This window comes from Passer montanus, unplaced genomic scaffold (genome assembly GCF_014805655.1).
Source record: "Passer montanus isolate IOZ18808 unplaced genomic scaffold, ASM1480565v1 scaffold15, whole genome shotgun sequence".
Lineage (NCBI taxonomy): Eukaryota > Metazoa > Chordata > Aves > Passeriformes > Passeridae > Passer > Passer montanus.
In genome coordinates this window covers 3,028,442-3,050,152 of record NW_024362051.1, presented here as the reverse complement: position 1 = coordinate 3,050,152, position 21,711 = coordinate 3,028,442, and the positions used below count along the sequence as shown (strand labels likewise).

Genomic DNA, 21,711 nt, shown 5'->3' with positions numbered 1-21,711 from the left:
CTGTAATGTATGTTACGAAACATGTTAGTAGGAAGCCTGTAAATGTGACTTAGATCTGAACAGTACCTGGAGAAAAATTTTCAGGCAGGAGGTAAGACATAATGCAGATTTTTCCCCCAAGTTATTTTTATAAGAGGTTGAGGCTGCATGGGAGGAACCACATGAGAAAATGGTAAGTATCTTACAGTATCTGTTCTTCAGCAGTGAATCACAGAATGGGTCAGGTTGGAAGTGACCATGGAATCAGCTGGTCCCACCTCCTTAATCAAGCAGGGTTATCCCAGAGCACATGACACTGGACTTCATCCAGACATTTCTTGATTAACTCCCTACCATCTCAAGGGAACCTGTTCTGTGCACAGTGGCTGCACAGCAGAGAATTTGTTCCTCATGTCCAGGTGGAACTTCTTGGGCATCACAGAATCACTAGGTTGGAAGAGACCTTCAAGATCATTGAGTCCAACCCATGCCCTCACACCTCAACTAAACCATGGCACTGAGTGTCACATCCAGTCTTTCTTTAAACACATCCAGGGATGGTGACTCCACCACCTCCCTGGGCCAGCCATTTCAGTACTTCATCACTCTTTCCATAAATAATTTTTTCCTAATATCCGACCTATATTTCCTTTGGTACAGCTGAAGACTGTGTTCTCTCATTCTGTCAGTTGCTTCCAGGAGAAAGACCAACCCCCACCTGACTACCTTTCAGGAAGTTGTAGGGAGGGATGAGATCACCTCTGAGTCTCCTTTTCTCCAGGCTAAACAGCCCCAGCTCCCTCAGTCGTTCCTCTCAGTTTGTGTTCCAAGCCCTTGACCAGCCTTATTGCCTCCTCTGGATGTGCTTGAGCCCCTCAACATCAAGCTGTTGACCAGCATCCCCAGGTCCCTTTGCCTGGGCACTGTCCAGTACTCTGTCCCTAGCCTATAATGCTGCAGGGGGTTATTGTGGCCAAAATGCAGGACTCAGCACTTGGATTTATTAAACTTCATCCTGTTAGACTGCCCACCCATTCAACTGTTCCAGGTCTCTGCAGAGCCCTCCTACCTTCCAACAGATCAACACATGCTCCCAGCTTAGTGTTGTCTGCAGATTTACTAATAAAAGATTGAATCCCCTCATCCATGTCATCAATAAAGACATTGGACAGAGCTGGCCCCAGCACAGAGCCTTTAGGGACAGCACTGGTGCCTGGCCCCAGCTGGATGCAGCACTGCTCACCACCCCTCTCTGGGCCAGCCATCCAGCCAGTTCTGAGCCCAGCACAGAGTGCTGCTGTCCAAGCCTGGGCTGCAGCTTTTCCAGGAGTGTGCTGTGGGAGACAGTGCTGGAGTTCAAATAGACACATCCACAGCCTTTCCTGCATCCACCAGGAGGGGTCACCTGGTCATTAAAGGAGATCAGGTTGGTCAAACACGACCTACCCCTCCTAAACCCTGACTGGGTCTGATACCCTGGCCATCCTGTAATTGCTGTGTGATGACACTCAGTATACACTGTTCCATGACCTTACTGGGTACTGAGGTCAGGCTAGCTGGCCTGTAAGTACCAGGATCCTCCTTCCCATCCTTGTTGTGAATGGGTGTCACATTGGCCAGCTTCCAGTCATTTGCTGGTAAATGATGGGGGAGTGGCTTGGCAAGCTCATCTGTCAGCTCCCTCATCACCCGGGGTGGATCCCATGTGGCCCCATGGATTTATGAACATCCAAGCAGCTCAGCAGCTCTCTGCCTCCTCCTGGATAATGGGGACTATTTTGCTTGACACCATCTACCAGCCCAGGAGGACCTTGTCCTGAGGACAAGGCATCTTCCCACTAAAGACTGCAGCAAAGAAGGAGTTAAGCACTTCTGCCTCCTCATCTGTGGGTATTGAGTTCTCTCCTGCATCCAATGCAGAACAAAGGTTGGTCTTAACAAAGGTTGGCTGGTTTGTGCCCATTGCCTCTTGTCGTGTTGCTGGGCTCCAGGGAGCAGAGTGATTCCTGCTGTGAGCCTTCCCTGCAGATGGGGATGAGGTCCCCTCTCAGCTCTATCTCTTCTGGAGGTTGAACAGCCCCAGCTCCCAAAGCCTTTCCTTGTAGGGCTGTCCTTCAATCCCTTCCACAGCCTCTGCTGGACTCGCTCCAGGAGCTCCATGTCCCTCCTGTCTTGAGCAGCCCAACTGAACACAGCACTCCAGATCTGGCCTCACCAGGGCTGAGCAGAGGGGCAGGATCACCTCCCTGACCTTCTGGCAATGTTCTTCCTGATTAATCCCAGGATATAATTGGCCTTCTTGTCCCCCAGGGCACTGCTGGCTCAGGGACAGCTCATTGTCCACCAGGGCCCCAAGGTCCTTCTCCACAGAGCTGCTCTCTAGCAGATCAGCCCCAGCCTGGTGCATGGGGAGATTCCTTCCTAAGTGTAGATAAGAAAGAATAAGAAGATATCCTTACATTAAGACACGTGGTAGATTTATACTGATTAATTTACTATCGTGTTTCTAAAAAGAAAAAAAAAACACACAAACCAAACATTCTGCTTAAAGACATTACTTTTTTTTATGTACAACTTTCTCTATAGTTTGTGCCTTAGTATCATAAAGTTATCACAGCTTATAAATCAGCTGGTAACATTTTGTCTTCATTCTGCTGGAAAAGATCTTCTTTCTCTTCACTGAAGTAATTACTTTTGACAACAATCCATTGAAGAGATCACTGAAGTCTTCAACAGTTACATGATTCTAGTCCTTAACTGTAACATGTAATTTGTCTAAAGGGTCACATATAAAAAGTTCACTTTTCAAGACTAGAAAAGTCTGGTCCTCCTTTGCTGTAGTTTCCAGAAATTTCTGCCCCACTGAAGTCAAACCCAGGGTTCTGATTGAAGTAAAATTAAAAATTGTTTAGTAAGTAAATTATTTAGAATAAAAATGCTTTAAAAAATCCCAGACAACCCACAAACAAAAAACATAACTTGCTTTTTGTTAATATTCTGCTGTTGTAACAAGAACATGTAACAATCATACATTTATCATAGCACTGAAATTCTTGGAACATGCATCAACAAACTGAATTGTCATAGTTTGGTTGCCTACTGCTGAAGTGACTTTGTAATGCTGTTCTTGACTTAGCAATAGTCAGATCTTCCAGAAAAGAAATATTAAGGAAAGTTTAAGAACAAGATCTGGCTTTTGTGTCCTTTGTAACTGCCTTTTGAAAATCTAAGTATGTGCCCTGATGGATAAGAAGGTTCACAAAACTGCTGTTCTCTGCTGCAGTACACAGCCTGCTGATTCAGCTGGTACGTAAAATGTAATTCTACACCTCTGCAGACATGTACAGGAATAGCTGTGTGCCAAAGGTATAGCAAAACAATTTAGGCAATTTTAGTAGAAGTGCAAGGAACATCTTTTCCAGCTAATTATTGCACTCCATCTTACATTTATAAACAAGCATATCCAGTAGAGTTTGATATTCAAATGTTATTGTAAATATGGCTATGTCACAATTCTAGATAATAACAGTTGTGTGTAGCCTAACAAGTGAAAAGTTGTTAGGAAGATGCCATTACTAAAATAGTAATAGCACCTCCAAACTCACCTGAACTTATCACAAACCCTGCAGACAGAGTGCAGACAGAATAATCTCTTCAAAGCACAGTGATAAAACCTTGTAAGCATTTTATAGATATTGAACTAAAGGATATATTCCATGGCATTTGCTCAGCTTTCCTGGCCATAACCTCTGTGTGCTAACAAAACATACGGAGTAATTATGGTGTGCTTTAACTTACTTCTCTTTGGAATCGCTCCAGTGTAAGCTTCCTTTGCATCTGGTCCTGTACCCAAGGATCAGCAGCATATTCATTTTCTAACAGAGATGTCCAACAATTTCCAGCATCTCTATTTGTCTTCATCAGAACAATTCGTATCAGCTGCCTGTCTTCTGTTGAATGAAAACACAAAGAGCAACCTTTAAACTCAGTCCTACGTGCTGGTTCTTTTCTTGGTTTGGTGAATTCCCCATTAACAAGCAAAAGAAGTGAAGTAATTTAAATTCTTAATGCCAATGCCAACCTAGTTCTTGATAAATAAATAAACATTAACAAGGAAAAATAGGCTGAGGCAAAGTTAGTCTGTACTGTCATCTCTCCCCTTCTGGCTTGTAAGATGCTGAAGCTGTTTTAAGGGAATAAACACAGTTCATAAGTACTTCTAGTGCAAACAGAAAGTAACCTCTTGGAGATGTTCACAACAAAACAATCTGTTAATATAGACAACTCTGCTAAAGCAATGATGAAAAATTTAAGGTCAGGCTTCACAGAGAGTTATTACCAACAAAAGCCAGAACTAAGTTTTAACAACATATAAACAGATGACTATTTAAAGAGTGTGTATGGCCATAGAGTACTGGAAGCATGTCTCAAAGTAAATGTGCACTGCAGGGTATTTGTTTCTACTGAAGTGAATAACTACAACATTAGAAGTCTATTTGAAGATTATTTGCATACTCATAAAGACTGAGCTTCACAATGTGTATTAACACTTTAAATTTTAATGCTCAAATTACTAAATAATCAATAAATATTTAATATAAATATTGAATGGAAAAGAAGACCCTTCATAAGAAAACACTGAGAGGCACAGTCCACAAGTATGATTGCCAAACCCCAAAATATTCTGAATGTTTTACAGTATTTATGATATCATGGCCTGATATGCCTTTTTCCTCAATATATGTAGGAACCTTAGTGTGATTTTAAAATTTCTTTCTGATTCTCTTGGACTGTAGATTTTGTCATTCATTCAAAAAATGTAATGCATAAAAAGTACTAATTATGGAAAGTCATAGACCACACAGCTGTACCATAACTGTTTACCTTTAAATGAAGGTAATGCAAAAAACTTTTCACTATATGGAAATGTTTGCAACCCATTGATTAGGAGCTTCTCATTAACCTTAGTCTCAAATGCTTTTGTGATACCTCAGTTCCTAAATCCAGCAATGATGACTTTGCCTTTTTACAAAGCTAAGGGAAGAAAGTAATCTTTCCAATTAACAGAGAGAGGGTAAATTATTCTGCAGTGTCTCCTGGAAAGTTTTACTGTCTTTATAATGTCACTTCAGATGTAGATTATTACCTAAGGTCCACGTTCCTTCATCAGTTACTGTAGAGTCAAAAAGTTTACCCTGCAAAAGACAGGTACAGTATTACAAATCAGTAAAACCTTTTCAGTATCCAGTTCACATTGAGTTATGAATTTTTACTGACAACTTAACCGCCTTGTATTCTTCTGAAAATGAATAGGGTGATCTGACCCTGCAAGTGTACACTTGCATGTAGCCTGTCAAAGAATTATTGCTTATTACGCAATTTCTTTTTAATTGAAGCATTTAATACCTTGTTTCAGTATCTGAAGTCATTGAAAAGGCTTGTGTTTCTCAGCAGGAAATGCCATTTAATAATCTTGTCATGAAAATGCAAGTGTTTTTGCCAGGAGTAACATCTAGCTCTGGTACAGGATACAGGTAGCATGAGCAGTTCATTATAAATGTGAAAGTAAATCTGTCTTTAGGCTGCTTTTTTGTTGTTTTCTGTTCTGGGTTTTTTGGGGTTTGTTTTTTTTTGCTTTCTGAAGCAATTGCAGCTGTGCACTGAAATGCTGTCCACATACACATTATAATCCATGTGAATTTTTATTTTTATTTTTCACAGAATGACAGAATGGATTGGATTGAAAGGGACCCTAAAGTTCATCTAATTCCAGCTGCTTGCCATGGGCAGGGACACTTTCCACTATCCCAGGTTGCTCCAAGCTCCATCCAACCTGGCCTTGAACACTTCCAGGGATGGGGCATCCCCAGCTCCTCTGGGCACCCTGTGCCAGGGCCTCCCCACCCCCACAGGGAAGAATTTATTCCTAATATCCAATGTTTTCTGACAGTTTAAAGCCCTTCCCCCTTGTCCCATCACTACATGGCCTTGTTAGAAACCCCTCTCCCGCTCTCTTTCCATGTACTGGAGGCACCATCCGTAAACCTCGAACAAAACTGTTTCCAGTTAATGCCATTTTTAATGTATCAAACCTGGGATAAAGAACAGAGGCACCCCAGGGCACAGGCGTGCAAACCTTCTCCCAGGCAACTAATGACAGCACACGAGGACACTCTAATCTGTGCCAGGGCGGGTCTGGGGACATCAGGAAGAAATCTCACAGAAAGTGTGACCAGACCTCGGATATCAGGAAGAAATCTCACAGAAAGTGACTAGTCCTCGGATCGGGCTGCCCGGGGCGGTGGCGAGTCGCAGTCCCGGGAGGTGTTCAGGACAGCCCGCGGTGGTGGCACAGTGTGGGTCCCAGGCTGGCCCCGCTGCTCTCAGAGCTGTTTTATAACAGCCCGAGAGCCCCGGCGCCCCGCGGCCTACGCGTCGGACGGGCCCGGCCCGCGGCCCCGGGCTGCCCGCGGTACCTGCAGCAGCTCCTGCCCGCCCACGGCCAGGGAGATGTGCCGGCTCCGCAGGCTGCAGCGCACGTCCTTGGCGCGGGTGCCCGGCGGGACGCGCACCTCGATGAACACCTCCTCCAGCGTCTGGTACCAGCGGCCCCAGGGCGTCGCGCAGGGCACCACGCCGCTGCGCTCCTCGAACGGAGCCGACATGGGGCACGGCGGCGGCGCTCGGCTCCGCGATCCGCTCCGAGCCCGCCCGCACTCACCGAGCCCCGCTCCGCGCTCCCCGCCCGGCCCGCCGGGACCGCCCGCCCCGCGCACGCGCGCCGCAGGCCACGCCCCCTCCGGCCCCGCGGCGCGCATGCCCAGCTCCGGGCGTTCCGATTGGCCGAGGCGGGCGGGGCGGCGGCAGCTGATTGGCTGATGGCGTGCGCGGCGGCCGTTGGCCCCTTTGAACGCCGGGCCGCGGGGTCCCAGCGCCGTCATGGCCGCCGCGCGCGCGCCGCTCCGCCGCCCCCCGCCCCGCGATGGGAGCGCCGGTACGTGAGGGAAGGGAGCGGGGACCGGCCCCGGGTGTCCCCTCCCGTGAGGAGCAGCCCGCAGCGCTGTGCCTGAGGGCCCTCTGGGTTCTCGCAGGGGTCCCCTCCTAAGGCGGAAGGTCCCGACTTTGTGCCTAGCCCTGTGCCAAATGCAGCAGGCAGCCTGTATTGTGTTCGTGGTAACTGAAGCGGTGCCGAGCCTTGCTGGCCTCTGGTTCCGCAGTACGGCGCTGTAAGAGGAGCGTGCAGAGCTTGGCGCGGCTGGGGCGCTGCTAGCGAGAGCGTTTGCTGATGTACCAGTCTCTCAGTGAGACTTTTGGCTGTAGATTTATCCGAGATGTGTTATCAGTCTCATCAAAGCTGAAAACCTGTCATTTGCCTTCATTGTTCTCTGCTGTTCTGCAAATCTCATTTTCAGCACGTACTCTCCTGCAAGGATCCTGTAACGTTAAGCCGTCAGGTGGAGTGGGAGGTTTGCTGTCCTCTGAAGCATGCCAGGGGGTTGGAAAACAGAAGAGTAAGTAAAAACTGCACAGAACACAACAATAGGATATCTTTAGATGCAGTTGTTAGTGTTGTTACTGCTCTGCTGCTCAGAAATTGATTTCTGTTGCAGAGACTTACTGCCTACCTTCCAGTTCAAAGGAGCAGCTGTAAATACATCTATTGGAATCTACCAAAAATAGCTTTATATGTGACTTCTGCTAACTGGGGGTGGGGGGGGGGGTAGTTCAAAACTGACATTATGGCTCTGGATCATGGCAGGGAAACTTGGCAGAAGTGGAAGTATCAAAACTGTCACCTGGTAGTCTCTCTAGACTTTGTCAAGTACCCAGATGACCAATATTGAACTGGCTGATTGCAGTAAAAAAGTTACTGTTATGGGGTTGTGAAGCTGATAGATTAACAACCGGGTGGAATGTTGTCTTTTGTACAAAACAATCCCTGCCCAAACAGCACAGTGGGAATAACAGCTGAAGGGATGCTTTTGCCTTGGGGTGACACTGCATCAGGGACATGTTAAAGACTTGCACTGTCACCTTTTAAAGTTCTGCCAGTCTTTCCAGCCATAAAAGAAGGCTTGGGAGGAACGTCATTACAATTAATTGTACTCAATCTCATGTAGTTTGGTTACATTTGCCTCACTGTGTGTATGCACACCCTCTTCCTTCACCAATCCCTTCTACTTCCTCCTGCAGGTGAGACAAATCTGAGCAGCGAGAAGAGTGCACCCACCCCAGTGACTGCAAGGAGACTCGCATCTCTTGGATCAACGGTAGGACTCTGCTCTGGTGTCTGTAGCTCTGTGAAATCCCAGCTAAATCTCTTTAACTGCTTAAACAATGCAGTCTCTTCATACAATTGTCATTAATCTACCCAACTGAACTGTGGAACATGTTGTTGCATCTGTGTTCCTTAAGACCTAAGCAGGAAAAATGAAATTGCTGCATCCTTGGGAATCATGTGATAATTAACTTGGTACTACAGAGCAGCTTGTTCTTTTTGCTGCTACACTTTTGGGATCTCTTTTCCTCTTGCTCACCATGTAATTATGGTTTCAAGGAAATGGTGTTCCTGCTCTCATGAGCTGGGCAAGGCAGAGTAGAAACCTGGTGGTGAAATAAACAGGAAGGGATGGTACTGCATGTGCAGGTTCCCAATGTCCTATGTAAGGATATGGATTTCAAGATTAATAGCTTAACAAGCTGAAAAATTTTAGCCCTGATGTGCTAATTGGGTTCATGAGTACTGATGATGTAGGATGAAGTTCTGCAAATAAACCTGAGGTGAGGATATTAAAATGTTTCTATGAAGCCTAGGGGTGCTAAAGTCTCCAACTTTGTTAATCTTCCTGTCCCTGTGGTTATGAGCTGTTCCTTCAGAGTATTGCTGATGAGTAGGTACAAGGGTAAACCCCATCCTAACCTGATACTTTTTTGCCCTGTCTGGGGGAGACAGAGGTTTGCTCTTTATTTGGTGTGTATCTTGGTAATATTTCTATTGTCTTTTATTTAGCTGTGTTCAGCTACTATGAAGCTAGAGATTTCTAACACATTTCTCTTCCAAAGCCGGCTAATGGGATTGTGAAGAGTAAAAAAGATCTTATGCTTATGAAAGAGAAAAAGAAACAGAAGGCCCTGGAGAAGGAGGTATGAGTCCATTGTGTGAGTGAAATCCTGTCATGTCTCCTTCCACTTACAATAATAAAAAATACCAGCTGGTAGAATTGGCCTCTTTTGCATCAGATAGCCAACAAGTAGTTTACAAACAGCTCTGTGCAAAAGAAAGCTTATCAGGTATTATGTATTTACGAAGCTCATGGAACTGCATTAATTCCTGCTGATTGTGAGCAACTATTCTGTCAGGCTTTTCAAAAACACAACTAAGTCCTCTGTTGGCTACCCCAAAAACGTTCAGTTTTATTCAACAATCTCTAGCTGAAATCTTTTGCTCACTAATTGTCATACTGTTAATGCTTATGAGGCACCCTAAACTGTATCAGTACACTTCAGTGTGCTAATTGGTGCCCTGTGTCTCAAATGTCATGTTCTGCCTTTTTGTCTCTCAAAGCCAAAAGGAGAGTTGGCTTCTGTTGCCTATTACAGCTATGACTATTCTAATTTTAACGTTTTTTACTTGCTTGGAAGCATAAAATAAGTCAGATGAAGTATTGCTATTGTATGGTGTGTAATAGTGGGGACTTGTGGTAATTCTGTTATTTCCTTCCTGTGAATGAGAGTAGCAGATACATATTCTGAATGAAAGTAAATACAGTTTGGATATCTATGCCTGTGGTTTACTTGGCTAAGCAAATGATAGTAGGAAATAAAGAAAATACCTCATGTTTTAGATTCGTGCATTAGTGAGAGAACGTGGAGAGCAGGATAAAAAACTACATGCTCTGGATGAAGATCTGGCTAAGATTGAAGCAAAGCTGAGTGCTGCAGTTCAGGAGAAAACCTCTCTTGCAGCAAATGTTGCATGCCTGAAGAAACAGCTTCTGGAGTTAACAAGAAGCAATGAGCTACTAAAATCAAAGGTACTCAGAGAAATAAGTGCATCTTTGTTGTGCCTGTGCTGTTACTGAGCTTCTGGTGCAAGAGGAAGCTTTACTTGCTGATCAGCAGGTGTTTTGATGTAAAGCATGTCTGGTTTGGGATCTTGTGCCCTTCTGTCTAAACACAGAGCAGGAGGGGAACTCTTGGAAAGGGTTGTGTGAACAGCAATTCATACAAAGGAATTACACTTAGTGGTTTTGTTCTTTTCTAACAAGCTGTCTGAAGATGGTGTGCAGAAGAAAATGAGCAGCTTGTGCATGGAGTTGATGAAGCTCAGAAACATGAGGGATGCTAAAGAAAAGGTATGACCATTTGTACAGGAGAATAATTCTGATCTGCTCAGGAATTAAAACCAGTGATCCTCAGTATAGCTTGAAGCTCTTGGTGGCAGTTGTTTAACAAGTGGCTGATATCTTTACTGAGGGATACTTGCAATCATATTTAGCATAGTAGCTGGTGCTATCATTAAACAGGAGTGATGATTAAATTTCATTTCACCAGTCTCTTCCACAATGCCTTTTTTCTTTTTTTTTTACTAAATTTCATTTTAATATTAATATGGTGTATTTTGTTGTTTGTTTGTGTTTTTGTTTTTTAAGACTGCACTGGCAAAGCAGGAAAACATGGAAATGAAGCTGCAGGAAATGCAAAGGAATCTAGAGCATTCAAAAGGAAAAGTAGCACAGTTACAAGAAAAACTGTAAGTTAGGAAAGGAATTAGATGTTATGATATGACCTGGCTGTGTTTCCATGCTTATCCTTTGTAGTAACCAAAATCAAGGGTGTCTCCCTACTGAGAAGGAGCAGACATTATCACTATTTGTAATCTGGAATACATACAATGGAATGAAGTTCTAACAACTGCTGTGGCTTGATAGAGCTACCACTAGAAACATTGATTCTCTAGTGTAGCTAGCCTTTTTCCAAAATACAAACTGTATCCTGTCAAGCCTTTGTCTTCCAGTGTGGTATGGGTGGGGCTTTCTTGGGTATGGGGTTGGGAGGGAAGATGTATGTCTTTAGGAGTGAATTGTTCAGGTTGGAGGAGGACATTTGTATGGATGGGATATTTCTGGCCCTTTAGACTACTAAGTCAGGAATAAGCAAGACTAGAAAAGCATTAGAGCAGGAGCTGAAATCCTAATTCAACAGGCATTTGGCTTGGATTTGATGAACACTTGTTTTTGTTTTTTAAGACTGCACTGGCAAAGCAGGAAAACATGGAAATGAAGCTGCAGGAAATGCAAAGGAATCTAGAGCATTCAAAAGGAAAAGTAGCACAGTTACAAGAAAAACTGTAAGTGTTAGGAAGGGAATTAGATGTTATGATATGATATGACCTGGCTGTGTTTCTATGCTTATCCTTTGTAGTAACCAAAATCAAGGGTGTCTCCCTACTGAGAAGGAGCAGACATTATCACTATTTGTAATCTGGAATACATACAATGGAATGAAGTTCTAACAACTGCTGTGGCTTGATAGAACTACCACTAGAAACATTGATTCTCTAGTGTATCTGGCCTTTTTCCAAAATACAAACTGTATCCTGTCAAGCCTTTGTCTTCCAGTGTGGTATGGGTGGGGCTTTCTTGGGTATGGGGTTGGGAGGGAAGATGTATGTCTTTAGGAGTGAATTGTTCAGGTTGGAGGAGGACATTTGTATGGATGGGATATTTCTGGCCCTTTAGACTACTAAGTCAGGAATAAGCAAGACTAGAAAAGCATTAGAGCAGGAGCTGAAATCCTAATTCAACAGGCATTTGGCTTGGATTTGATGAACACTTTCATGTTCTCCAGAGAAGTGCATTGAAGAGCCTTTGTGGTGCCTTCAGAGCTGCTTTGATGTAGACACGTGCTCTGAAAAAAGGCAACTGCAGACTCTTGGTTTCAGCAGCTCTAGGTAGATGGAGAGTGGGCTCTAACTCAGCACTTTCTATTCTGCTCAAAAAATGTCACGTGCTGCACAGCAACAGTGCACTGATGTGCAGCCTGTTGCTGAGGACAGTGACCTGGCATGAGCTTCCAAGCACAAACCTGGTTGTTAAAATACACAAGGGTAATAATGCAGGTAGTGCAGGTCACAAAGGGTGGAGATGCTGATTTTCTACAAAAGCTCCATTATGTTAATGCATTATTATGTTTGTGGCATGTTGCTCATGGCAAAATGTGACAGCATCTTTACTACAACGAGAAGACTATCTGGAACAGGGTTGAAGAGAGGGTAGAATCACCTCTTAGAGCCAATATCAGTTTTTCAGCCAAATTGGGAGATGAAAAGTACATGTTACTATGTACATTTAAACAAATTCAGTTATCTGTCATAAAACCTGTCTGGTTTTAGGTCTGCTACTGAGAGAGAGAAAGTTGAAGAGAAGTCTGACATTGAAAAACTCCTGGAATATATTACAGAGCTCAGGTAACAAAATTATTCTCAAGAAGGCAATTTTCCTCTTGGAAATCAACAGTCCTAAGCATTTTCCTTTGTGTTGATGTGTAAGTTTACAAACAAAATTTAGTGGTAACAAGTGCCTGAATTTTCTTCTACAGTAGTGTTGCAGAAACAGCTGAGAAATACAAACTAGAAGTTGCCCAAATGGAAGAGACAGTAAGTAAGAAAGACCAAGATATTGAGATACTGAGGAATACTCTCAAAGCAAAAGAGGAAGAGTCATGTAAACTGATGAAAGAACTTAATGAGAGGTGTCAATTACTTCAACAAGAGAAAGGTAACTGTTGGTTCTTGTACACTGTTCCATATGTGGAATCACTCACATGTCTTAAAGCATCTCAGTTAGGGGTTTTCTAAAATGTCAGTAGACTGGTTTGTTCTAAATGACAAGTCTCTGAGCTCCAGCTAGAAACACCAAGGCATGTTTTCAACAACAGGGAAATCATATCTGACATCTGTTAAGTCTGAGTTGGTGTTTCCATGGAGGATAACTTGGATGGATAGTATACAATGAAAATTGTAGGAGTGACTTTAATCTGAAAGGTGAACACTAAGAAGGTCTTGTTCTTTACTCTTCACTAAGAAGCAGTATAATATTGTGTGAATTCACTGCTAGCAGTTGTTCACAGATTCACTGAGGTGTTGGGCATGTGGCAAGGATCCTTCTTCACCTCTTTACTCCTTCTCTAGCAACTCTGCAATCTGAGACATGTACTCAGTTTTCTGTACCAGCTGCCTTCTGTGTGCTAGTTTGTGGAAGCAGCCCTGGGGAGCTCATGTAGTTTTCCCTGCCATACTGCTCTTCTGGTGAAGGCTAATTGCTTGGTCCAAACACTCCTGCTGTTAAAATGGTTTTAAAGTCATATGCCTTAAGCCAATTTTGAGGAGTTTCCAGATGGGTTGTAGGTATGGATTTGTTTTGTGGGGGGTTTTCTTTCTTTTTGTTTTGTTGGTTTTGGTAGTTAGGTAAGGAAAAAACAAAGATGGAGTAGAAGTATTATGATTAATACAAATTGTAGTTATTTGAAGAAAATAAGGGAGTTTGTGTTATACTGACAAAGTTTCTGTACAGAGAAAGAGGCATCTGAGGCCAAAGAACAGTTCCTGAGTATGAGTGCTGAAATAGAAGACCTGAAAAAAAAAATTGATTTGGTGGAACAAGAACACCAAAAACTTCTTCAGAAACATGAGGAGGTAATCTCTCAGCTGCAGCAAGAGAAGGTAAATACAGGATATGAATTAGTCTAAACATAGATTGTAATCCCAAGGACTGGCACTAAAAATTGTTGTTTGCACATGAGATGTGCATTCCACAGATTGTTATCATTAATATGGCAAAGTGGGTACTGGCCTGCAAAGGCTTAAGTGATCTAATAGGTCTAAGAAACATTCCTGGTAGGATGGGGGTTTTGGTTCTTCCTATAGATTTGAAACTTAAACACTACAAGTTAACCTTTAACTACCCAGGAAGTACTGGTAGTTTTAAAATCTGTGGTATTTGGGCATGCAGGAGTCATCAGCATCAATGCAGCAGAAGTTACTAGAGTTTGAAGATGAAGTAACAAGTGAGAGACATCTTCTGGAAGAAGAGCTGAATGGTACCATGAAGGAGCTGAATAAATTGCATGCAAAGGAGAAGAAAGCTGAAAAGTTGGTGAAGCGCCTGGAACAAGAAATCAAATCTCAAGGTCTTGAACTTGCACAGATGGAAAGAGAGTTGAAAGGGTTTGTGAAAGAAACTTTCTGATTCACACTTTTGAAAGGAAAAATATTAAATTAGTAGCGTAAGCAGAGCTTCTGAACCAATTCAGGTTTTAGAGACCTGAGCAGATCTGAAGCTTTCTTGCTGATAATGATGAGATCTAATCATCATTAGATGATTAGCACTAGTAACTTGAGTCAGTATCAATAGTAACTTGAGTCAGTTTTACATTGTTGTAATTTAAAACAAAAAAAAAGCCAGCTGGGATTTGCTTGAAAGGCTGCTATTGTAGTGCTCTGACCTTGCTGTGCTGGATAAGATATGTGCATGCTGTACTGGCTATTTCTGTCCTGGAGAAGGCTATGACAAAAATATTTTCAAGCCAGTTGTTTCTTGTTTAAGTTTACTATTAGGTCTTCAGTCTGTTCCGTAGCTCCCTTGGAAAATAAGGGGAGGGCTAAATCCTTAGTAATACCTGTTGTGAAGATTGTGCTTTAGCATGTGAGAAGTTACTGGTTTGTCACAATTAATTTGTTGCTGCTGCTTCAAGCCTTCTGTAACTGATAGCAGCATTTGGTGATGTGTTCACACCTGCTTCTCTCCAGTGTGCAATGCTGAACTTTTATTTCAGGAAGAGTGCAGAGCTGGAGCAAATCAAGGCAATGCATAGCAGTGCTGTATTGAAAATCCAAGAAGAGCACAGCAATACACTGCAGGAACTTGGAAAGATTACTGCCAACTTTGAAAGGTATTTAAGTTTTATTCATGTATAGGACAGGGATTATCTCTAAGATGATAATAAAAAGTACTGTTCATTTATGTGCCACATGTGAATGTTGGCATGGCATTTCAGCAGATGATTTTGTGATGTTGTTTGGTGGCATTAAGATATTTCTTGAGTACTGGGCAAATAGTGACACAGTATCACTGTCTAGTTCAGGAAATTGGATATTTCTTCTTCCAAAATGTAACCAGTTGGAGTTCAGTGGTCTTGAGTCACAAAGAGATGTGTAGTAACTAGTGATGGTGTTCTTGACACTGAAATATCTTTCAAAAAGACTTGTACAGACTCAAAATTTGCACTGAATTTAAGTAATTTCCTACAGTATTGCAATTTTTACCTTAAAATATTCAGGTTTAAAAAGTATATAAAAAGTGATTCTGGTATTACTAGGTATTTGTGTCACCCATGAAGGATCCTGTTGGATATTTGCCAATGCCAACTACAGACAGTGAGTGCTTTGCTGTTTAAAATAAGCTTCAGAGAGAGTAGGTCCTTCGTGTTTTAAAATACCTACAAAATATAGTATTATCTGTATCACAGAATTTGTCACGCTGTTACTGTTTATGGCTTTATGGAGCTGTGTTGTGGTTTCTTTCTTACCTTTGGATTTATCAGTGCCTGTACACTGCCATATCTGCAGGTTATAAAATCTTTGATACTTGCTGATATGAGCTCATGTTGCTCTTGTAAGGTGTGAACATGCCAATCTGTATTTTGCCTGAAGTAACAAGGTTTTTCTCATTTGTACTGTAATACCAGCTACAAGAAAACATCAGCTGAAGAAATTTGCCGTTTTAAACTGGAGAATTCCTCTCTGCAAGAAGAAATTGCCAACCTAAAAAAAGTAGTCCAGGAGAATCTGCAGTTGCTTCAAGAAGCAGAATACACTAAAAACAAAGCAAATGAAGAGTATGCAAGGTACTGCATAGACAAACTTTTCCTTAAGCTAAAGAATGCAAACTGAAGCTTGCCTTTCTAACTAGAACCTTATGTGATGCTGTAATGATCAGATCTGTATTTGGTGTAAGCTGAAGTTTCTTGCTTTTCCCAGCGCAGAAGGTTGAAAATACTGATAGACAAAATATATTCAGTTTATATGGATTAGGAAACTGCTCTGTCCAATCAGTTATTTTGACTTTTGTTTATATGTGGAACATAGAGGAACACAGAGGAAAATACTTGAATGAAATATGTTGGGATATTGTCTGTTTCAGAAATATCAGTTACAGTGGCTGCTCTGCAAATGACATCCCCAGGGGTGACAAGCAAACACGTAATGCACACTCTCACTCTCTGCCAGTCCAGTCTGAATGATGTCACCTCAAATTCTGCTCACAAGCAGATGCCAGTTAATCATCCATGATTTGCCACACTGTGATGATATAAACTGAGGTCCCCTCTCTGCCTAAAATGAGGCTGATGAGAAATAACACCCAAGAAGTGTTAGGCCAGTAGCTGAGGACATGCTTCTGACTGTCTAACAGCAGTTTAGTGATCCATGTTCTTTATGGTTCTGTGCTGGTTAAGATGCTGCCCTTACTTTCCTCCCACCTGCTTCATGTCTCCTCTTTTCATTAGAGCTGGTAAAAGAAAAACTCAAGATCTATTTCCTGCTTGAGGGGGCAGGGAAGGGATGGGGCAAAAAGCTGGGGCTGAAGAGGGGTCAGTGCTTTTAGGTGTAGGGTTTTTGAAATCTTGCATACATCCACACTGAACTGTCTTGATTAGTTCCTGTTTGAGCAGATCTCTGCATGCAAAGCCTAATTACTAAACTGTCCCTGCTAAAAGCTGTGGGCTTGAGCAACCTTAAATGAGCAACATGATTTTTCTTTGCTTCAAAAGGACTGCTTGCATCCTTATAGGAAAAGGTAAAAATGTTGTTCATCTTAAACTTAATTGCCTTCTGTACTGTTGCCACTGTTTTCTTTGTGGCACTTCTTGTGCAAACCTTTATTTCAATTCTAACAGCTTTTCAACCATGGCTACTTGTGGGTTTTAGATTTAGTGTAGTATAAAGCAAGTAAAAATCAAGGGCTTATTAAGCAATTATGGTATTTTCCTCAGGATGCTCTTAGAAGTCCAGACCAAGCTTGCACTAAAAGAAGCAGAAATGGAGCGAACAAACGAGTCTTGCCTTGCACAAATGACTAAACTTCAAGAAAAGCTTGAGGAGCAAACTGAAGATCTGAAAAGAGAACTTGAAGCAGAAAGATCAAGGTGACTTTCTCAAACTTAAACTGCATATGATGGCACAGCCAGTTTTATTGGGAAGAAGTGCTGAGAGCTAACAAGGAACATAATAAAAATCTGTTTCTTGCTTTTTAGGAAAACCATAAGTGAAGATGTGACCTCTAGCTTAAACAAAGAGATCAAGACCTGGCGTAAACTGTATGAAGATTTACATAACAAAGTTAAGCCTTTTCAGGTATGTTGGGAAGTAGGTGTTAGTATCTGTTAACATAAGACTTTTGCACCTGGCTCAAGTTCTACTCCTGACAAGTAAATATGCTGCTTCCCATTCTAAGGTATTTATTCTGCAGTGGTCTCATAAGTAACTATCCAATGAGCCAGCTATTCGCTTTCCCAAACTAATCTTCTTTGGTAGATTTCAGTTCTAAGCATAAAAAGTTATGCTTAGTTTGAAAGATTTCTAAGATGTTCAAATGTATTTCAGCAACAACTAGATGCTTTTGAAGCAGAGAAGAATGCTCTCCTGGAGGAGCATGGGGCAGCCCAAGAAGAACTGAATAAACTGAGTCATGCATATGCTAAACTGCTTGGCCACCAGAACATGAAGCAAAAAATCAAGCATGTTATGAAGCTGAAGGAAGACAATGCCCACCTGAAGCAGGTTTGTGAAATGAAAAATTAGAAATCTGCAAGCTACTCATGTGCTTGATGCCTTTGTTTGTTACTGTAAATATTTATAGACTAGTCTTGCAAGCTACCTATTTCTTGATTCTTAAATTCCCTGCACGAAGCAGATTACAATAAACCAACAGCCTCCAGAAATGCCAAGAGTTTTATTTTGGACTGAATTTACAACATACAGAGGGATCAGCAGTACAAATAAGTACCTCTACTCTTAGCTTGGTTGGCTTTTCTTACCTTTTTTGGGGGGTTCTAGACTTAATAAACTATCTGTTGAAAGTTTCAGACTGCCATACTGCTTAGTGATGGTACACAGCACCTGTACGTGCTGCTGGTTTCTCTACATCTGTATGTTTGGGTTTTAATGCCACCAATAATTGTCTATCTGTTTAGCATTAGGCAAAATGGCTCCTTCAGTAAATGATGAAGCAGACTAGAACTCCTGTTCTTCATCTAACTTCCAAGTCTTGTTTTCCCTAGGATGTCTCAAAGCTGCGTGCATTGCTAGCCAAGGAGAAGCAAATCAACAGACAGCTTCAGGAGCAGCTGTGTGCAGTACAGGGTGTTAAGCGTTTTGATCCTTCCAAAGCTTTCCAGCAGGATAGCAAGGAAAATATTCCTCCAAAAACACCTTTAAAAGAAGGTAAGTGTGAGATTGATGTAGCCTTTGTCCCTCTTAACTTAACCTAAGAAGGTATATGAGAGTCTTGCATAGTCTGCTGCATCTGAGGGAGGTGAACGGTGTCTCTTGTTCCACAGCAGATGTTGGAGGCTGTGTCAGTAGGGCACTCCCAGGGTACTTTCCAGCCCAGATCCCTACAACCTGACAGGATAGGTGGTGTGCAAGGTCAGGCAGCAGAGCCATTTTCCTTCTGTCACCAGCTCACATGTCCCTGATGAGGTGACAGGAAGTGTCTGCTGCTCAGGTCATGGGGTGCAAATGGCACAGCCAGACCCCTTTGCACCCTGGTTGTTTAGCTGCCACCTGGCAGAACCTTGTACCACTGTAGGTGTCAAGGTAAGGTGCAAAAGGTCTTCAGATAAATGTGGAGTGGAGGAACTCATGGAGAGAACATGGGGGCACGCCAAGGGAAGCAGGGATGGGGAGAGAGTTCCATTATTGTGTCTGTTCCAGGGTCTGAAATCTTGGCTTGCCTGCAAGGTTCAGTGTAGGGCCTTCTGCCCCTTAGGAGACAAAAAATTACTTAATGTGATGGGAGGACTAGGTGAAAAACTCAAATTTAGTAACATTTTTCCATTGCAGGTAATAAAAACAAAGTTTGAAGTCTTCTTGGTATCAAGAAAATAAATCACCCATAAATTTGTGTGCTACAGCAAACTTCAACAGACTGTTTCTTCAAGGTGAACTTGGATGCTGTATATAATATAAATGAGTAGGAGCCCTAGAGAAATGATTTAAAATTATATATTTTGAGAAAAACTATGTTTTACTGAGAAGCAACGGGTGACAGAATGTTCCTGACTCCTGGTAACATCATTACAGGCATGGACTCTGAAAAATGTTCACTGTTGCATGTTTTGGATATGCTGAGGCTGCTTAGTTAGGTTTTGAACAGAGCATTTTAAGTTTGGAAAAGGAGAATAAGCATTGGAGATCAAGATTACAAATGAAATCTGATTTAATGGGATATTTTTATTTTTGTTTTTAATTTTTTTTTAATCTATCCAGTCTATACAATTCTGTGCTAATTTTGCTGTTTATAGCTGCTTTGGTACCAATGGCAGCAATACTGCCAAGAGACCTTTTTACTGCTGTGGCCTACACACTGTAGAACCAGAGTAGAAAATGGACTGTACACTTAATTTTGATATTCTACAGGATCTATATGTAGTATATGTGAACTTAAATCCTGGGGCTAGGTGTTGCAGCTGCTGATCTTCAGAAAAGCATTTTCAGGTCAAAGTCAAAGTGACTGCATTTATCTAAATGTTTGTGTACTGTGACTGAGATTAGTGTTTTAAGAGAAATGTTGTGTCCACTGGACCCTTAAACTGCCATAAAATCTTTGTAGCCAGCTGTTGTAGGTGATCAGTGCTACAGTGACAGGGAATAACAACAGAACTTCTCTCACTTGGGCGGGAGGACACCACAGAACTCACAAGCATTGTACAGACTGGAGCTTTGACAATGGTGAAAGAATCTGTTAAATTGTGTTTAAAATTAAGAACATTTTAGCACAATAAAAATTTCAAATTAAAGAATTTGTCTGTTTCCTTTGCAAACCAGGTATAAAACCCAAAATTACATTACAGTGGGATTAATCTAATGGTCTTTTTTCTAGTCTTATCTTCAAAACAAAGCCCAGTGTCAGTCTATGTGTTCTCTAGTCTTAGGGAAATTATTTAGCTGAACTGTACAATACATAGAACCTGCAATTCTCTTATTTCTCTTAATACAAATATAAAATCTGAATTTAAGTCAAAGGTGGAACTGTGTTTTTGTGATTTTATGTCTGTGCAGCTATCTTACACAGAGGTGCTGCAGAGGCAGTACCCAAAGCTTAGCTGGTAGAATTTATTTGCATTTATGCTGACATCATGAGCTTACAGAGACTTCATAATTCCTTGGAAATGTGCAAAAAAATTCACATGAAGTCCAAGGAAAGAAGTTGCTAGATGTTTTCTGTTAATGTCATCTTTGTGTATTTGCTGGATTACATGATCCTTTGAAGATTGAGGATGAGGATTAGTTTCAGGTGTTTTAATTAAGAGAGCACTTGGTGTTCAGCCTGAAGTGTTGAAAGACTTCGATAAAGAAGTTGCTAAAAGTATTTTATACTGGAGTTCTCTCCTTGTGGAGAAAAAAAAATGAAGGTTTTCTTGTCTGAAAGGTGTAAATGGAGTAAAAAAAATGTAGAGGAAACAGGCATTTGTCTGAAAGTTAATGGAAGGGTCCACAGACTCAAAAACTCAACACATAGGAGTAAAAAAAATTGTAGAGGAAACAGGCATTTGTCTGAAAGTTAATGGAAGGTTCCACCAAACTCAAAAACTCAACACATGAAAATGGAGACAGTTAAGGTACATTTATTTTTTTGACTTGAGGGTACAGATATGCCAAGGGAAGCCAAGAATGGCAGATGTCACAGGACTGGGCTTAGAAGGTTCCTACATCCTTTTTTGATGTAGCTGGCATAAGCATGTTTATACTGACAGAAAAAAAGACAAACTCTAGCAAATAATTGTGCTAGTCTTACAGCAAAGGTGATCCTTGAGCTTTACAACATTGGTAAATCATGTAGAGCAGAGTGAGGAGAGAAGCAAAGGCTGGAAGTCATGGGAAAGTTGAAGGCTTTTTGTCAGCTTCAGTCTGGGAGGCTTTTTTGCTTTCATGCACTATGAAATGAAGCATTAAAAACTGAAACCTTGTAATTTGTAGCTTAACTCGCATTTGTCTTCACTGCAGGAATCCATTACTTTCATGTTGTGGAAGTTTTTTTTTTTAATTGAAAAATCCATGCTTTAACAATTAAAATTATTTCTCTGATCATTTGTCTTGCTGTATTGTAGCAAGAGCTGGGCTGTGCTCAGTTGAAATGTAACATGAAGAGCTCTTGGGATTCTCAACCTGCCTGACCTAATTAGAGCCCTCCTCCTGTTTGCCACAGAAGAACCGTGTAAGACTCAGTGCCAGTGCTTTGAGTGGATCTCATGCACACAATGGCTGTGCCTGCTCGTGCTGGCTGTTATGAGGTAAAAATTTAAGCTCATACTGAGCTTCTTAAATGGTACCACTGGGACCAGACCAAAAGCTGAACAGGAATCAGAGCCACACGTGATGCAGGGCTTGGATTTGTGTTTTGGTTTCAAAGGTCAGCAGAGCCAGTGCAGCTCAGTCCATGTGCTCTCTGC

The 21,711-nt window shown here is 42.0% G+C and overlaps 2 protein-coding genes across 3 annotated transcripts; one reads left to right on the top strand and one right to left on the bottom strand.

Moving 5' to 3' along the window:
• Positions 1-2,518: 2,518 nt before the first annotated feature.
• On the bottom strand, positions 2,519-6,773 carry NUDCD2 (NudC domain containing 2). The gene is made up of 4 exons (XM_039701765.1): positions 6,456-6,773; positions 5,126-5,174; positions 3,778-3,929; positions 2,519-2,861 (listed from the first exon to the last, which is right to left on the bottom strand). The coding sequence occupies exons 1-4, from the start codon at positions 6,642-6,644 to the stop codon at positions 2,778-2,780; spliced, it is 474 nt and encodes a 157-aa protein (XP_039557699.1). The 5' UTR covers positions 6,645-6,773; the 3' UTR covers positions 2,519-2,777.
• Positions 6,774-7,441: 668 nt separating this feature from the next.
• Positions 7,442-20,074, top strand: HMMR (hyaluronan mediated motility receptor). 2 transcript variants are annotated; one of them, XM_039701491.1, is made up of 17 exons: positions 7,442-7,490; positions 8,173-8,249; positions 9,043-9,123; positions 9,825-10,013; positions 10,248-10,334; positions 10,632-10,732; positions 12,374-12,448; positions 12,580-12,758; positions 13,554-13,702; positions 13,992-14,206; positions 14,815-14,931; positions 15,727-15,885; positions 17,032-17,184; positions 17,293-17,392; positions 17,642-17,818; positions 18,319-18,481; positions 19,103-20,074. In XM_039701491.1, the coding sequence occupies exons 3-17, from the start codon at positions 9,079-9,081 to the stop codon at positions 19,120-19,122; spliced, it is 1,929 nt and encodes a 642-aa protein (XP_039557425.1). In that variant the 5' UTR covers positions 7,442-7,490; positions 8,173-8,249; positions 9,043-9,078; the 3' UTR covers positions 19,123-20,074. The 2 variants fall into 2 exon arrangements, with proteins under 2 accessions (XP_039557425.1, XP_039557426.1); XM_039701492.1 differs by lacking the exons at positions 7,442-7,490; positions 8,173-8,249; positions 9,043-9,123; ... (1 more) ...; positions 10,248-10,334; positions 10,632-10,732 and adding an exon at positions 11,232-11,329 and having other exon boundaries at positions 19,103-20,073.
• The last annotated feature ends 1,637 nt before the right edge of the window (positions 20,075-21,711 follow it).

Bases quoted from the DNA above. Each gene is read 5' to 3' on its own strand.
- NUDCD2 (XM_039701765.1), bottom strand. From the start codon at position 6,644: ATGTCGGCTCCGTTCGAGGAGCGCAGCGGCGTGGTGCCCTGCGCGACG. The intron at 3,930-5,125 runs GTAATAATCTAC...TTCATTCAACAG, and splicing joins TGAAGGAACGTGGACCTTAG to AAGACAGGCAGCTGATACGA. The intron at 2,862-3,777 runs GTAAGTTAAAGC...TACTTCAATCAG, and splicing joins TGGAGCGATTCCAAAGAGAA to AACCCTGGGTTTGACTTCAG.
- HMMR (XM_039701491.1), top strand. From the start codon at position 9,079: ATGCTTATGAAAGAGAAAAAGAAACAGAAGGCCCTGGAGAAGGAG. The intron at 14,932-15,726 runs GTATTTAAGTTT...CTGTAATACCAG, and splicing joins ATTACTGCCAACTTTGAAAG to CTACAAGAAAACATCAGCTG. The intron at 18,482-19,102 runs GTAAGTGTGAGA...TTTCCATTGCAG, and splicing joins AAAAACACCTTTAAAAGAAG to GTAATAAAAACAAAGTTTGA.